The sequence below is a fragment of the Macrobrachium rosenbergii genome, chromosome 4, assembly GCF_040412425.1.
Source record: "Macrobrachium rosenbergii isolate ZJJX-2024 chromosome 4, ASM4041242v1, whole genome shotgun sequence".
NCBI lineage: Eukaryota > Metazoa > Arthropoda > Malacostraca > Decapoda > Palaemonidae > Macrobrachium > Macrobrachium rosenbergii.
Window position 1 is genome coordinate 81,984,958 of NC_089744.1, and position 18,559 is coordinate 82,003,516.

General features: G+C 34.8%; 1 protein-coding gene across 1 annotated transcript in view; it reads right to left on the reverse strand.

Moving 5' to 3' along the window:
• The window catches only part of LOC136838136 (UDP-glucuronosyltransferase 1A8-like), a 57,902-nt gene that overhangs the window by 35,365 nt on the left and 3,978 nt on the right, over nucleotides 1-18,559 (reverse strand). Inside the window, exon 2 of the mRNA XM_067102990.1 lies at nucleotides 11,121-11,582. Coding sequence (XP_066959091.1) covers nucleotides 11,121-11,425 — 305 coding nt within the window. The 5' untranslated portion in view covers nucleotides 11,426-11,582. The remainder of the gene's footprint in view (nucleotides 1-11,120; nucleotides 11,583-18,559) is intronic.

Sequence of the window (18,559 nt, forward strand, 5' to 3'; positions counted from 1 at the left end):
AGAGAGAGAGAATTAATAAAATGAGAGAGTCAATTAAGAGAGTAAAATGAGAGAGAGAGAGAGAGAGAATGATAAAGAGAGAGAGAGAGAGATTAAAGAGAAATGAGAGAATTAAAGAGAGAAAGAGAGAGAGAGCAATTAATGCAATGTTTTTTCTAATAATCGTCGAGAAGGGATCTACTGTACGTACGGAAGTAGATGTAATGTTATGCAGGATAACAGAAAAGAAACACAAAAAATTGGAAATACGGTGGTTAACGACATCATGTTTTGCAACATATTACAGGTGTTTAGTGGTTTACAAGTTTTTTTTTTACTTTTTTTGTATTTTCAAAGGGAATTTACAAAGGACTTTAAAGTTAGGGCATACGAGTTCATGATATTTTTTCATTTTGAAATAAAATGATCATTATCACTCCCTGAAGACATTAAAATATTATTATTATTATTATTATTATTATTATTATTATTATTATTATTATTATTATTATTATTATTATTATTATTATTATTCATTATTATTATTATTATTATTATTATTATTATTCAAGAATGTAATACGGTTAATACGTATAAATTAAAGAAATTGCGGATTTCTTTCTTTGATAACGAAGAGACGAAGATTGTTGTTATAATAAAACTTACATGACTGCTTTTACACTACAAACACACATACACATCCATACATATATATGCATGTGTGTGCTCGTGTGTATTTATACATATGGATAATAATTGTGTGTGTAGAGACAGAGACACAAGGAATGAATAAAGCGTAATAACGATTATAATCCTACAAGAACCCATTTTTTCCACAGCTGCATTACGTTAAGTTGAAACGTACCGTTTAAACGGTCGGTTGATGTCGCGTGTTATGGTTGCGGTTGGCAGTACATCAACCCTTTAGGGGGGAGATGGAGCTCATATTGTCACACACACACACACAGAGGCATCACAATCCCGATTTCACACGAAGTACTTTTACCTGCCTTTCTACTTTCGTCAGTATTTCCAGCGGGCCGTTTTTCTACCGCCTTTGGTGTTGGCCGAATGGACTCGACGTGACATGAAGGTTTTTGGCAGAAAGGATGACTCAGGAGAAACAAAAGAACGAGAGGAAATGAAAGGAGACATTTCTGAAGTGCCCGAAGCACAGACGATTGCACTAACAGAGTGCTGGACAGTATGAGAACGTGATCTGCCAAAATAGTGAGTTATGACTTCCCTTCCAACACCCATTGTTATTTTTTCTTGATGCCAAAGAAATCCGCTATTTTTCTTATCATCTTAGATATTACGCTGGTTACACATGCCTACCTACCTATACCAATGCTGCAATAAACTTGAAACTTACGAAAACAGCAATTCCTCGTGATGCGAGAAAGTCATTATTATCGTTATTTTCTTCTGTTTATATCTTCCCCTCTTTCCATTTTCCCTTGATATAAACATTCCCTCCTTTCGTTTCTTCCCTTGACCTATTCCCTCTTCCGATACCTTAAGGATTATCCAAGTACCAGGTACTTAGTATCTTAGTGAAAAAGAAAAATCATTCAAGTAAGAAATTTTCATGTCCTCCCGTATTCTGTTCAGAGCAAAGGCTGAATATTACTGTGAAGACGACCCATTCACTTGATATCCTTGAATGCTCCCTTAAGAAACTCCCTGAGATACGTGCTTAAGAAGTCCCCCTTCATACCATATCATTTACCTAGACAGAGCAGGCTTGGACTCCTTCCTGGGAGTCCTCTTTGCTAACTTTTATGTGGGAATCATCAAGGAGCGGCGTTCGCCCCTAAAAGATGCCCTTTTCCTGCCTGCTGCAGACACTGTACAATGTCACCTTCTCTGTGTTGACGAGGAAGAGCTAGATCTTCGTGAAGCCTTCACTGATTAGTTTAGGGGCAAGTTTACCTTTGACCTCAATACCACCAAATTGCTCTTCTTTGGTGATCATGTGACTCAGGAGGAGAGAAGGTCCCAGGCAGAAGTTTATACCAAAACTACTTGACTGGGCCTCTCTGAACAGTACAGCGGACTCCTAAGCAGATACCTCTGTAGTGTAATGACAAACTGGACTGCCACTCACAAGGCTTTGGGCAGTAGTGCCCTTATCACTGTCAAAAATTGATATACGAATAAGGATAACCAAAATAATATCAAAAGAGATTAAGAGGCGATATAAGAACGAAGACTACGAGCCAAAAAATGAAAATGCATCTCCCCACGTATCAAACTATATTACCAGGAGTTTACGAACAATCATTACCTGGGAGACGAGAGAGTCCCTTTGGGATAGCATAAAAAAGAACGTATTCCCTGCCAACCCAGCCAAAACATCAGTCTCACTGTCCATGAAGATAAAATGGTATCAACAGCTATTGATGAAAAATAGCTTCCCTGCATCAGACCTCCTTCAGAAGACGAACGTGGTCTACAGACGAGTGTAAACAAGGACAGGATCGCCAGCCACCAACAGAGAAGTGCCGTTTATAGCCATATTATCGGCAACCACAAAATTAGACCTATGAGAGAGATATTATGTCTAGGTTTTGAATATTGATAATGCAGAGGATCCCATTTGCCTCAAGGTGACTGAAAGTTTTAGTTACATTAACAAAACCCATATCTCAATTCTTACTCACGTACCCTTCTACCCACCTGGATAAGACACGCCACAGAACCCTAAAAATGACATCAGTACGCAAAGCATCCTTGCCAATGGCATATAATCACCCGTTGCCCATTTGTCCCTACTGAGACAAGTATAGTACAGCATTCCGCTACACTCACACGAGTATAAATATCCCTCCCTGTCATTTTAGTTATTCCAATCCATGGGATTATACGGCGACATCTTTAGAAACTCTGGGTCAAAAAGAAATAAAAATGCTTATTGCCACTCTTATTCAGCCTATGAACTTTGGACAATTAGTTTTTAATTTACATGCAAAAAGGCGCCATTAGAAAAATCAGTTCAGCAGAAACTTCTACAGTTCCTAATTCTACATGTATAAAGATTTACAGGTGACTAAGGAACACCAGCACAAGGGGCAGGTCAGTGACAAGAGAATTAATATATACATGAGGCACCCCAATGTCCCATCCCTAGCTCACAGGAACAGGCAAATCTATCATGGCATGAGCAAGGCACGAAGTGAGAACTCGAGGAGTGCGAGTTGCCGACGATCCCACTATGTTTTATATATATATATACATACATACATACATACATACATACATACATACATAAAGACAAAATCCACGAACGAAAGAGAAACAATGGAGTGCTGGAAGGCCTTCCGACTTATCGTCCTTTACTTAGCAGACTGAAGAAATATAAAAATACATGCATAAATACATACACGCAATATATATATATATAAATATATATATGTATACATGTCTATATATATATATATATATATATATATATATATATATATATATATATATATATATATATATATATATATAAACAGTATATACTTACAATCAATGTTTTATATAAAAATAGTCATATATAGATGTATATAGTTCATACACACTCATTATATATACAGTATATATATATATATATATATATATATATATATATATATATATATATATATATATATATATATATATATATATATATATATATATATATATATATATATATATATATATAAAGTAACAGTTTTTCATTAAAGTCACGTACTCTTACAAATTCCACTTCAATAAAAAAAAACGAATAAGCGGGCAAGTCAGGAGACCCACAAAAGGAGAGAAACTCGAATAACTCTTACTACTTCCTCCAATAAAGAAAAACGTAAACACGCCGCTGTTCTCTCTCAAAAGAGCTGGATCAGTTGCTCGAAGATGACCCATATAACCTACAGCAATCTCCCGTCCCTTTAAGAGGACTTACACAAGCAAGCAGACACAAGCACACATATGCACGTAAAGTTTCCCAAACAAGTCGCATCTGGTGTAGACTTAAATTGCACTTGACAGTTGACTCCCGCAGTAACAGTACCGTTAATTCCTTCGGAAACTCGGGAAATTGCTCGTTGGCTTCCCAGCGCCTCAAAAAAAATGAGGATTCCGTGAAGTCACCAAGTCCGCGTCTAAAAATATCATTGTATTGTTACTGTAAACAGACAGATGTATCAGGTAAGACTGCATACATGCATATATACATACATAAGTTCATCCATCCTTGATATTTTTTCTTACATAAATTCATATTAAACATCTCGATAATTATATGAAACCGTAGTAAAATATTCCTTTTTCGCATTTTGAGGTTATTGACTTTTTTTTCTAAGATACTCACGAATCAGTTACACCACAAATTACAGCGCTTTTTTCCTTACTGTTTATTTTTTTTTTTTTGTGGATGTTGATATAGTGATTTGAGGTTTAAGTAGCTGGAACACATAAGTTTACCGCGTCCTATATATATATATATATATATACATATATATATGTGCGTATATATATATATATATATATATATATATTATATATATATATATATATATATATATATATATATATATATATATATATATATATATATATATATATATAAATATATATATATATATATATATATATATATATATATATATATATAATATATATATATATATATATATATAAAATAAATCAAACAAAGGATGAAAATAAATTTATAGACTTCACGGGACAAGTATAAGAACCATCACTGGGCCATACAAGAAAGATTGGAACCTGAGGAACTTTAATCTTGTCTGCTTTAATGACATTCCATTTCATTCAATTATCCCTTCTGAGTGAATAAGATAGAAATCATCAAGAGAGAGAGAGTGGAACAGAAATAAAACTCAGAGAGAGTCTCTCAGGTGGAAAGCAGGACGTTCAACAAGTCTAAAGAGAGAATGCTTGCAAAACAAGTAACTTCACTCAAATGACCCAATAGACAACATTTCATGATCAACACACAATAAAATAAATTATCTGATTAAAATGGTCTCTCAGGTATACAAGGGCGTTATCCACTGGAGAAATCAAAAAGAAGTTGGAACCTAATTCTGTGAGACAAGGAATTTTCCCCAACTTCCCGACTCAACAACATTTCATTCCAGTTATCCCCTTCTGAGTGAATAAGATAGAAATCATCAACACACAATCACGTGTGGAACAGAAATAAATTTCTGAGAGACCTGCCGACGTCTCATGATTGTGTTGATGATTTCTATCTTATTCACTCAGAAGGGATAATTCAATGAAATGTTGTCTATTAAGTCATTGCATTACTAAAGGTTCTTTGCTGCGTTCCAACTTCGGCCCCTAGCTGCCCTGAGAGACCTGGGTTCATCATTCCTTCCAATACGTGATTGTGTGTTGATGATTTCTATCTTATTCTACTCAGAAGGGATAATTGAATACCTCATTCATGACTCTTTCTTCCATCTTGCAAATCCACCCTTCTCTTTTTAGTTGCAACTGCGATAACGTTTTCCTCCTGTTATTGGACGGGAAATTATATATATATATATCGTTCTCATATATATAGCATATATGCTGGTTTACAATTATAAGAACCACACAGAGATCCAGGAATTTAATCTTGTCTCCGACCGGCCAATGAAGAAGAGAGAGAGAGAATGCAGAGGAATTTGATTAAAATGATTCTGGTCCCAGAAATCATTGTAATTCTGTGAGACAAGGAATGTAACCCCGTAGGGAGGTAGTGCTCATTTCTGTACTGCAGGCATTACTAAAGGTTCTTTGCAGCGTCCTTCGGCCCCTAGCTGCAACCCCTTCATTCCTTTTACTGTCCACATTCATACTCTTTCTTCCATCTTGCAATCCACCCTCTCTTGTTGCAACTGCGAGGTTTTCCTCCTGTTATTGGACGGGTGGGTATCGTTCTCAGCTAGCACTCTGCTGGTCCCGCGTTCGATTCTCCGACCGGCCAATGAAGAATTAGAGGAATTTATTTCTGGAGATAGAAATCATTTCTCGTTATCATGGGTTCCAGGTCCCCTTGCTAGGAACCAACTGGTTCTTAGCCACGTAAAATAAATCTAATCGTTCAGCCCTAGGAGGTGTTAATCAGCTCAGTGGTCTGGTTAAACTAAGGTATACATAACATCCTCCTGTTACACCTTTCAAACTACCTACTCTCAATTTCCATTCCAGCGCTGAATGACCTCATAGGTCCCAGTACTTGGCCTAAACTCTATATTCAGTTCAGTTCAGACAAGGAATACAGTACAAGCGAAGAAGGGCTTTCCTCTTCCTAACAGGATTAATGGTTTTAACGTCAAACTTCGGTAAATATGAAAGTTGTAATAAAACTGACGAGGAGAGACAATTTATCATATTAACAAAGGGAAAAATCCTCGACTCATGTTTAAAATTGCCAGATTAGTGTAATACGATTCTTTTTTCATAATTCAGAATCATGACACACTGGTTATGTTAGCACTACACGTGTACAAGACAGCAAAATTAAGACTGATATAGTTTGTACTTTGAAAAACAAAATTCCGTCGGGAGTTAGCCGCTTAAAACATCAATAGGTCCGTGAACGTTTGGCGAATAATAGTATAGCGTATTTTAATGGCGAACTGTAAATTCCTGAAGAGATAAATGTATATAAAAACAAACTTTAATAAACAAATACAAAAAAAAGAAAGATCAATGAAAATGAATTTCATTTTAGAATTTATAGGGAATATAACATTCAGATACCAAGTAGGAAAGCAGAAACATTGAACGGCTTCTCAGTTCTCATTTCCCAATAACATTCATCATACTGCTAATAGTAATGTTTATCGTTACTATTAGCAGTATGATGAAATCTGTCTATGAACGTCCAAAGCAATATGAAGGTAATCCTTTGTACTCACTACGAAACTCATGTAACCTTCGCCAGTAACTAGAGGCTCACGTTTCCCTAGGGCTAGGGCAGTTTCTCTTCAGTTTGGTCAGTTCGAAACTTGTTCCGCAGAAAATAGTCTTCCCCAAGTACTGGGAAGACTTCTCTTCCCCCGTCTGTTGCATATGATAATTACTAGTCAAGTACGTGGTTACACTCAGACGGAACCAGCCTATACCAAGAATCACTTGCAAAAGCGAAGATTAAAATGAAAAACAGGCGATAATTGGCAAAAAAAAAAAAAAACAAATAAAGATAAATCATGTGTCAAGACGTCTTCTTTACCCATTAATTACGATCATGTATCGCATCTATCAACGCAGCAAGAATCTCATGTATATATTTGTATGTATAATTTCCTGGCCTTTTCGCCAATATATATTTTATATAACTGTAGGTACGTTACGTCTCATGTTATTGTTATTTGACTGACTGTTAACAAAAAATTGCTCTCACTCAGCGTGCAGGCCACGGAGACCTGGGGTCGGGCACCTGGTTTCCGTCCACACGCTGCTATGTATAGCTTTGCCCAGGTAATAAATCAGTGAAACAGATGAACATAAACATTTCGTAAGTAGAAATATGCCAGAGAAAACTAAGATCAGGACGCATGGTGCTTGAAAGAAACATTATGGCCTTCCTTGCACTGCGAGCTTCAGAACAAATAACAGAAACCTCTCGTACCGGACAGTCTGTCACCAGTCTGTCACCGGGACATCCATAATAGCGTGATAGTGGTAATTAATGTATAGATCTGAAACGTGATGTGATAAAAAATATTGAGTTACCGATAGGTATAAACAAATCACGGAGAAGCAGTTTGGAACATGACCGGCTCATTCATAACCATAGTTCATTAATAATAATAATAATAATAATAATAATAATAATAATAATAATAATAATAATAATAATAATAATAATATGAAGGATTTCACTGATTTTACGTAAGGATAAAACTTATTATTGCAGTTATATTTCGGATAATTAAAAAAAAAAAACTATAATTATGTACCAGTTTTGACGACTTCTGGTAAGTGTAAACTATAAAAATCAACGTTTAACCTTTCCCTTCCTCCCAACATGCCTTTTTCTTCCCAAACCCTCATTCACCCATCAGTTCTTGACGCTTTGTACCGCTCAAATATTCAATATTCTCTAACCTTTTCACAAACTCTTAATTTGTGACATATCTCTTTGTTAGTGACTTCTGATCTTTGCTACAATTTATCATCATATCGTTTGTTAGTTTTTTGTAAAAGTAAAACTATTGTGCCGGCTTTGTTTGTCCGTCCGCACTTTATTCTGCCAGAACTTTTCTGTCCTCCCTCAGATCTTAGAAACTACTAAGGATAGAGGGCTGCAAATGAGTGTGTTGATCATTCACCCACAAATCATCAAACATACCAAACTGCAGCCCTCTAACCTCAGTAGTTTTTATTTTATTTAAGGTTAAAGTTAGCCATAATCGTGCTTCTAGCAACGATATAGGATAGGCCACCAACGGCCCGTGGTTAAAGTTTCATGGGCCGCGTCTCGTACAGCATTATAACGAGACCACCGAAAGTTATCTATTTTCGGTGGCCTTGATTATACGCTGTAGCGGCTGTACAGAAAACTCGACTGCGCCGAAGAAACTTCGGCGCATTTTTTACTTGTTTTTTAATTTCCTTAATCATATTATTAGGGCATGGTTCCTCATTCTCATTAACCTTTACGCGTTTTTATTTAAGAACTTCACTGAATTAGTCTTTTATGAGCCTCAGGATTCTTAGGGAAACTGAAACTTCCACTCCAATGAGGGCCCGAGCCACTTTGAGGTTCAATGAAGGCTCATCAATCATATTTTAAAGAGCACTGTCAATAGAGTGGATGCGACTACGTGAATTTGCAAAACACTTTGTTCTTTTTTTCGCTGCTGTTCTTCATGTGCCTTTCTTTATTTTTTCTTTAGTTTATTCTTAGTTTTTTATTTTCACGACAAAAGCGTAATCTTGAACTTGACGTGAAGTTCCGAACAGGACAAAGCAAGTACAGAGGTACGGTTGAATAATAATAATAATAATAATAATAATAATAATAATAATAATAATAATAATAATAATAATAATAATAATAATACTTCATTGAAAAGAATAGCAGTTTATAACTGCGGCTTCTCAACTTGGCTTATAATTGTTGAGAAGGCGCACCATAAGCCCAGAGACATACAAACTTCCATACTTTTCAATGAAGTATATCTGGAAGAGTGTTTACTTCCAAAATAATAATAATAATAATAATAATAATAATAATAATAATAATAATAATAATAATAATAATAATAATAATAATAATAATAATAAACAGACAGACGGCAATCTTCTGACCAAGATGCAACTGAATTCAGATCTAAAAATGTTGCCAAAAATTGTAAAGCAGTCCATTATGGAATTCCTCCTCCTCCTCCTCCTCCTCCTCCTCCTCCTCCTCCTTCTCCTCCTTCTCCTCCTCCTTCTCCTCCTCCTCCTTCTTCTCCTTCCTTCCTCCAGGAAGCGGTCTAAACTTTCAGAGTCATCGCAGTAACGTATTATGCAAGGTCAAAGTCCGGAAAAAACGAGAGAAGTAATAGAGCATAAGCAACTACAACGTAATTCCACAGTTGTTATTGATGTGTTATCTGCAATTGCACTGCCGCGGTATAAACATGACCGGCAATATTCTGGCCCATTCTTCATTCGCGGTCAGCTGCGAGAGCACTAACTTGTACGCTGGTAAAATATCTGATATAAATCTCGGTGTATGAGTTTCTCTGCTGTTTGTCGTAAATCCGGTCTTTCAACGATCGTGCAAAAAGTTTCAGGTGCCTGGAGTTTGATTCAAATGTAACGATATAAGTTTGATGGAATGGAATGGAATGTAGTATAGTTTAGGGCAAAGGCCAAGCACTGGGACCTATGAGGTCATGAAACCGACTGCATTTTGAGGACCGTCAGCGACGCGGAATACTCGATGTTTTTGTCAAATCAAAATCAGTGAAATAAAAATCAACTGGAATGAAAAAATATTATGGCCTAATACCTTAGGAAGAGGCCTCAGATAAAAAATAATTTTATTCACATGAGTGCACTTACTCTGGGATAAATCACAATTTACCGATGTCGTAGAAATTTGTTAATCTGGATATGTAATTCTGCGACTAATAAGATTACGATCATTTTTAAACTTTCTTACATAAATTCTTCTAGATCAGTGGTTCGTAGCCCCAGGGTCGCGACCGTATTTCAATGGGTCCCCAGTGTTATAGCTTTATGGGCTTATTATTTCCCCAATACTCTTATTATAATAATAATTATTAGAGAAAATATTATATTAAGAATACATAATTCATTAATATCTAGGCAGAACATTACAGAGACACAGAACAATTAATTGAGGTCAGAAATCTTCCCAACATGGACACTTGCCTTTTAAATTTAACGGCCGTTGAATGGCCATGGTTAATTTGGACAATATTTTGGGTTGCTGCCAAAAAAAGGTTAAGAACCACTGTTCTAAAATATAACCCAGATTTAAAATCTCATATAATTCAAAATTAAAATACTCCACAACTCCCAGCAGCTGCTGGAACATTGCATGTCATAAAATTTACGCACTGTAAACCCGTTAATGCATGCCTTTGTAACATTAATACTTACATTATCTAAGGTGTAAACCCGCCTCATAAAAATTTCGCGCCCTATTATTCAAGTTAAACAGGCTGAGTTCACGATTTTGTTATCATGTAATGCTGCCCTAAAATGGAAGACTGCAGTATCTGCAAAAATACAAAACTGAGAAAAATGGTAGATAATGCAGTTTTCCCTTGCCTTACTACTGATTTTGCAGATAGTGCAAATGGGACCCCCTAAATACTCGTGGAAAGCATTGAAGAATCATTCTGAAACTGCAGTAACTTGTGTATATTGTGTTTCACGAGCCCAATAAGTGGCATATCTCAATTTCGAAAATTCTGCAGATACTGCAGCTTTCCACTTAGGGCAGGATGCCCATAAACCATTTCTGAACGCTTAAAAATTTCAGTTCAATATCAAATCGACAATTAGAAAATCGCATCGCGTTTATCAAAATACACTCTAAGCATATAAAAAACAAGGTACAATCGCCTTGAGATTCCTAAACACAATAAAGGAAAATAAAGACAGAAACCAAAACTGAGACTCACCGCAAATCGCGATTGTCGGGCCGTAAGGTCAAGACCTCCACAGTCGAATTGACCTCTTGGGTGTTGCTGGACTTCCATCGAACCTGCGTGACCTTGTGACCTCGTTTGACCAACTCCTCTCCGAATCTCCGGAGGGTCAGTTCGTGGCTCCCGGCATAAATTGGATGAAGGATGAGGATGTTTGCTCCTTCGGAATCGCTGTTTAGGATGTGCGAGTCGTGAGGCCACGCCAAGGATGTTTTTGAAGCAGTCGATAGAATGGCACAGGTGACCAGTGAGAACCAATGCTGATTTATGAGCTCCATTTTCACATTTATCTTTTGTTCCTCGCTATTTTTTTTTAATCCTCAGATATTCCACATTTTCAGCAATGCATTTACTTCACTAGGAATGAACGTCAATTCTCAAAATTGAACAAAACACTTAATACCGTAGAATCCATACAGTATTATGAAATCAAAACTGGAAATTAAAAGTAAATTTATAAATGAGGATTTGATGCTTCGTTCGTAGTTAGATAAGTTACCACCATATATATATATATATATATATATATATATATATATATATATATATATATATATATATATATATATATATATATATATATATATATATATATATATATATGTGTGTGTGTGTGTGTGCGTGTATGTGTGTGTGTATGTACTGTATGTATGTATGAATATATATATTTATATACATATATATACGCACATATATATTCATATGGACAAATATGAATTTATATTTTACCATAAGAACACACCTATAAATGTCACATTCACGCTACAAAAATTCGTACTTGCACAATAACTCTGCAACCCTCCAGCAAAAATAATAGGAAAAGAATTCATCTGCGAAATCACAGGCTTCAGGTAACAAAAGAACGCCATATATATATATATATATATATATATATATATATATATATATATATATATATATATATATATATATATATATATATATATATATATATATATATAATATATATATATATATATATATATATATATATATATATATATATATATATATATGTATATATATATGATGACTGAAATATTTTCTGTTAAAACAGAATTCCACTCCATCAAATATAAGGAGCCCATAGAAACGCCAAAATGGGGAAAATAAAGGCTATGTTTCAGAGACCAAACTGTCCCTCTCCTCAGGCAAATAGTGACTAGTTTGCCTGAGGAGAGAGACAGTTTGGTCTCTGAAATATAGCCTTTATTTTCCACATCTTGGGGTTTCTATGTGCTCCCTTATATTTGACACACACACACATATATATGTATATATATATATATATATGTATACTATATATATTTATATATATATATATATATATATATGTATATAATGTATATATGCAATATATGCATATATATATATATATATATAAACGGACTATATGATATATATATAGTGTGCATATATATATATATAATATATATATATATATATTTATATATATATATATATATATATATATTATCATATATATGTAACGTCCTCCAATAGACAACCCTGTATATAATGATCAAATGGTGATTAAGGACCGCAATCTTCCACAAACATAGACTTTCCCCAATTTACAATACTAGCGTAACTTTCCTAACAAATATCGAACATTAAGGAAAATGTTTACCGAAATGATTGCTCGAAAACGTTCATACATTGTACACATCTTTAAAGGTTATTAAATGAATAAGCCAAATAATGCGGTTGACTTTCTTTGCTGACTTATTCAAAAGTCCTCAGCATCTTTTGCAGTACTGCACAATTTGACCGAGTTCATGCACACATTATACATACGCACACAAAATATATATATATATATATATATATATATATATATATATATATATATATATATATATAAACACATACATACAGTATATACATATACATATATGTATATAATATATATAAATATATAAAATACATAATGAAAACATGATTTGCCTCTATGCTTCTAACCGTCCTTTGCCCTACAAAAACTTTACCAGGGAAAAAAAAACTCCCTCACGCTTCAGCACGCACATGACAAAAGAAACCTCAGCGAAGAATCACATACACAGAAAAAAAACCCTTCTGTAACCTGTCATCTAGATCTGGAAGAAGAAGAAGAGGAAGAAGTAAAAGAAAGTCACCGCACATCCCCACCCCCAGCTTTTGGAATGCGCGTGCGCGTATTCCTCATTCTACCAGATGCGCTGAGTCACATCTTGTCATTTCAGAAGCGGTTGGTTTGAAGCTTGCCATCACAACGTTATTCTAGAAACGGTAACGGAGCGAACTGTAGCGAGAAGGGAGGGATTTTTGTAGTCATACAATAGCCTAGTTCTTTTGCTTCAATATATACTTTTTTTTTTTTAAGGCAGGTCTTACTCTTCAAATGCTGCGCTAGTTTTCCTCTTTGACCGACTTGGGGTCTATTCCTCTATTCGTTTGGATAATTGAAAATATACTTGAAGCTATCATTTTCCTTAATATTATACCACTTATATTTTCGGGAATGCCGTGTCAAAAAACAAGCAGTATACGAAGCTATTACTCATTGAATATTTACATGAACATTAACAGAATTTACAACACACATAAACATAAGTGTACATTACAAATCCAATATATAGCCTACCGCATCCACGTACTGCATACATTTACAGCATACGTACACAAACAAAAACGCGCAAGTAATTGATAAGAATGTAACTGTGTAAATTTTTACTCACCATAAATAGGGTAACACCAAGACAGACCTCCAAACTAGTTCAAATGTTAGCTCTCTTAGAATAAGCTACCGGATACGCGAGATTGGTCAAACATCAATAAACATCATGGTAACTAATGTGGTTAGTAAAGAGCAATCTCGTCATAACGCAATTACGTTTATTAAATACACAGTCTCCTAGCTGCCGCATCAATTAACTTAACTTGCTAGTGTGATTCGTCGAAACATTACACGGAAACCTAATGTCAAATCGAAGCCATTGGCAAACATATCAGCGCATGCTGGCTCGTAATCTACTACAATTCTCCAATAGCATCACCACTGTCAACAGCATTAAGCTTCCCAACAAATGCAGCGTCTCACTCTCACGGCTTCCAAGAGGACGCTTCCACCTTGATTATCTCTAAACGACTAGTTATTATCATGAACTACAATGACTTTCACGAAGGCGTGATGGACGATATTAAACGCTCTGATACGTAGCCTGTCTTAATATGATACTAATCTATATGTAAGTTTCGCTTCGCTGATCGGTGGAGCTAAACTTATGTATAAATTAGTACCATAATAATTTGTCTTCATTTCGGCTTCTGTGAAGCGATTAGTTTGCAATGGGCGTGAAGGGTTGAAACTGGGTTATGCCATCAGGTAACAAGTACAATGCAATGATACATTAGTGCTATCTCACTATTTTCTACGCTCTTCCTGAAGGTTCGTGTGATTTGCGCTTACGAAATTCATAATTATGGCTGTAATGAGTAATATTTGAATGGATTTCCGTGCCTATTCCGATCCAACTCAGCAAATCATTCAAAGAATGCGCTTTTACGCAAAATACAGTAAAAAATACAAAGAATTTAACTTAAGTATCAAACGCATCCATAAAATAACTGGCACACCAGCCGGGATGTGTAAAGCTTTCCAACATGATGAGTCTAAACTTGAGGACAAGAAGAATGCAAATATGCAAACTTACGCCAACAAGAGATGATGAAGGATGACTTTCACTTTAGCAGCTGTCAAAAGGCATGACTTTACCGAGAGGAAACGTCGGATTTATGTCCTACTTAGTTCTTGTGCATAGGTAAAAATCGGGTAGTCTTTTTATGGGAGTGTTTCATAGTTCACGGTAGGATTGCTGCGCATGTTTTCACATTCAGTAACGCAATGGTGTTGAGTTCAGCTTTGCACAAGAGAGATGATGAATTTACATAAAAAGCGTGAAAGCGTTTGGAAATTTTCATTTTGCATGCATAATATATATATATTTATATATATATATATATATATATATATATATATATATATATATATATATATATATATATATATAAATGGAGGTTCTCCATTAATTATCCCTTCATGGAAACAGCTAAATCTGAGATACCCTCCCTCATTAGGTTCCTTTCACATAAACTCAAAATAAAAAAAATAAACAACTTTAAAGTGAAAAACATAAACAAAAAATCAATCAATCACCCACACACGCAAAGAGCCGTTCACTTTTTCCCTTTCAATGTTGTCACCGTAATTATAATGATAACGATTTCCAGAAGAAGAAAGTTTCTGACGAAAAACAAACTGAAAGTCGTCTAAGTGTGTGTGTTTGTGAGTGTATGCTGGGTGTGTGAGTGTGTGTACGTGTAAGTGTTATTATATAAAGATACATTCATCTCCTTAACGTAAACACCGTAAATTATACGGGAAACAAAACAGCGGCCACATTTTCCAACGACGAAAAAAAAAGCTGCAGTAGAAACTGACGGGTAATTAAGGAAGGGATAATGACGCTCATTATAAATTTCTCCTAGGAAACACCAAAAGGATCCGGATGTTGCCATTATCTTTACGATATCGAACATGCAAAGATAATTTCTACGTAATGACGGCTTATGCAATATGACATATCCTCCAAAATTCGAATAGAAAATATTAGACTTTAAGACTTACTCTTGAACGAAGTGTCTTTGTTATCGAGTCATAAGAGAAAATCGATGTTCAATAAGTAGGAAAAGAATGGGAAAAACGAGGGAATTAATCTGCTTAAACATTCAGTCGTTTATTATTTCCTATTTAGAGTTTGAAGGAAGATCCTCCCCTCCCCCTGCCATTCTCCCCTCCTTTCCCACCCCTCCCCCTACCGAAAATACCCTTCCATGAGTATAAGACGATGGTACATATTTAATTCAAATAGACACCGATATATATTTAATTTAAATAGATAATATTTATCTAGTTCAAATAGACGACGATATTTACCTAATTCAATACGGGAAGATATCTATCTAATTTTAATAGATGACTATACCTATTTAATTCAAACTGATGACGATGTTTATTGAATTCAAATAGACGGCGATATTTATCTAATTCAAATAGGTGAAGATATCTATTTAATTTTAACAAACAACGATATCTATTTAATTCAAATAGATAATATTTATCTAATTCAAATAGACGACGATATTTATCAAATTCAAATAGGTTAAGTTTTCTATTTAATTTTAACAGACGACTAATCTATTTAATTCAAATAGATGACGATGTTTATTGAATTCAACTAGATGGTGACATTTATCTAATTCAAATAGGCAAAGATATCTGTTTAATTTTAATAGATGACTAATCTATTTAATTCAAACAGACAGCGATATTTATCTAATTCAAATACGCGCAGATATCTATTTAATTTTAATAGATGACTATACCTATTTAATCCAAATTAGATGACGATGTTTATTGAATTCAAATAGATGACGATATCTATTTACTTCAACTAGACGGTGATATTTATCTATTTCAAATAGGTGAAGATATCTATTTAATTTTAACAGATGATTATACCTATTCAATTCAAATAGACGAAGATGTTTATTGAATTCAAATAGACGATATTTATCTAATTCAAATAACCGACGATAGTTATTTAATTGAAATAGATGACAATATCTATTTAATTCAAATAAAAGACGGTACTTATTTAACTCATACAGACAACGACATTTAATTCAAATAGACAATGATATCTAATTATTTCAAATAGAAGACGATATATAATCATTCACAACAGACGATGATATTTATATAATTCAAACAGACGACGATATTCATTCAATTCAAAAAGACGACGATATCTATTTAATTCAAATACACGACAATATCTCATTCAAATAGACGACGATATTTATTAGTTCAAATAGACGTTATTTACTTAGTTCAAATAGACGATATTTACTTAGTTCAAATAGACGATGATATTTACTTAATTCAAATAGACAACGATATTTATTAAATCAAATAGATGAAGACATTTACTTAATTCAAATAGACAACGGTATTAGTTCAAATAGACGATATTTACTTAGTTCAAATATACGATATTTACTTACTTCAAATAGACAATATTTACTTAGTTCAAACAGACGATATTTACTTAGTTTAAATAGACGATAGTTACTCAGTTCAAATAGACAATATTTACTTAGTTCAAATAGACGACAATATTTACTTAATTCAAATAAATCACTTCATGAATAAGGCGTAAAATATTAACCTTAAAATCCCAATCATCAAATAAATATAAAGCAAAAACGAGTGAGATTTTTGTCATAACTGCCCAACCTGGACCGTCTGCATAATATTCCCGGGATGTATACTAGTATTGCACCAGCCCAAGTTTTTTCCCCATGCGCCTAGGTTAGGTTAGTTAGGTTAGGTTTGGTTAGGTTAGGTTGGGTGAGCTATGCTATGATAATTTGGGTTTAGGAAACGTAATGAGATTATTTTCAAGAAAATTCTATGATTAATTTTTAAGATATGGCATCCCGCTTTTTTCAGGGAAAGATCCCAGTACTCGGTTACATCTCGGGAAATGGCGGATCGTCTTCCTAACTTAGCCATGACAGTACTGAATGGTGTACATGTGCTAAATGTAACTGAAGTACAAACAATTACCCACCAAGTCACTTGGTAAACAAAAGTAATCCTGACAGAATGACATACAACCACGCATAGGGAGGAGGCTACATCCCTAAAACCGCTTTGCGAAGCTTGTACAGAGAATAGAGTTTACCATCTAGGCCAAAGGCCAAGCGCTGGGACCTATGGGGTCATTCAGCACTGAAAGGGGAATTGAGAGTAAATGGTTTGGGAGGTGTAACAGGAGGAAAACCTCGCAGCTGCACTAGGAAACAATTGTTAGAAGCGGGTGGAAAGTAAGATGGAAGAAAGAACACGGACGGAGGCACAGTAAAAGGAATGAAAGGGGTTGCTGCTAGGGGACGAAGGGACGCTGCAAAGAACCTTCAAGTAACGCCTACAGTGAGGTGCACTGGCGGGAATACCCCCACTACGGGGGCGAAGCTTGTATAAAATAAACAAGACTGAAATAGGCTTCCTTGATTAAATATCGACTGGTTCTGGACAGTAACAGATTTGACAGTCGTTTGTGACAGTCTTTCTAACACCGGCAAACGTCTCCTACACAGTAAATTTTCTAGCCGTCGTGTCTGACTGTTTGTCTGTCTCTCACACGGTCACCTTCATCAAACTCATTTGTGGGAATAGCTAAGAGTGATTCCGTGAGTGCTAGCGAAATAAAAGTTCTCCAATTGTTCGCAATTTGTAGTTTCATTTTTCTAGCACGCAATTATATGACGATGTTCTCAACCAACTGTCAATTATTTTTTTTTTTTAC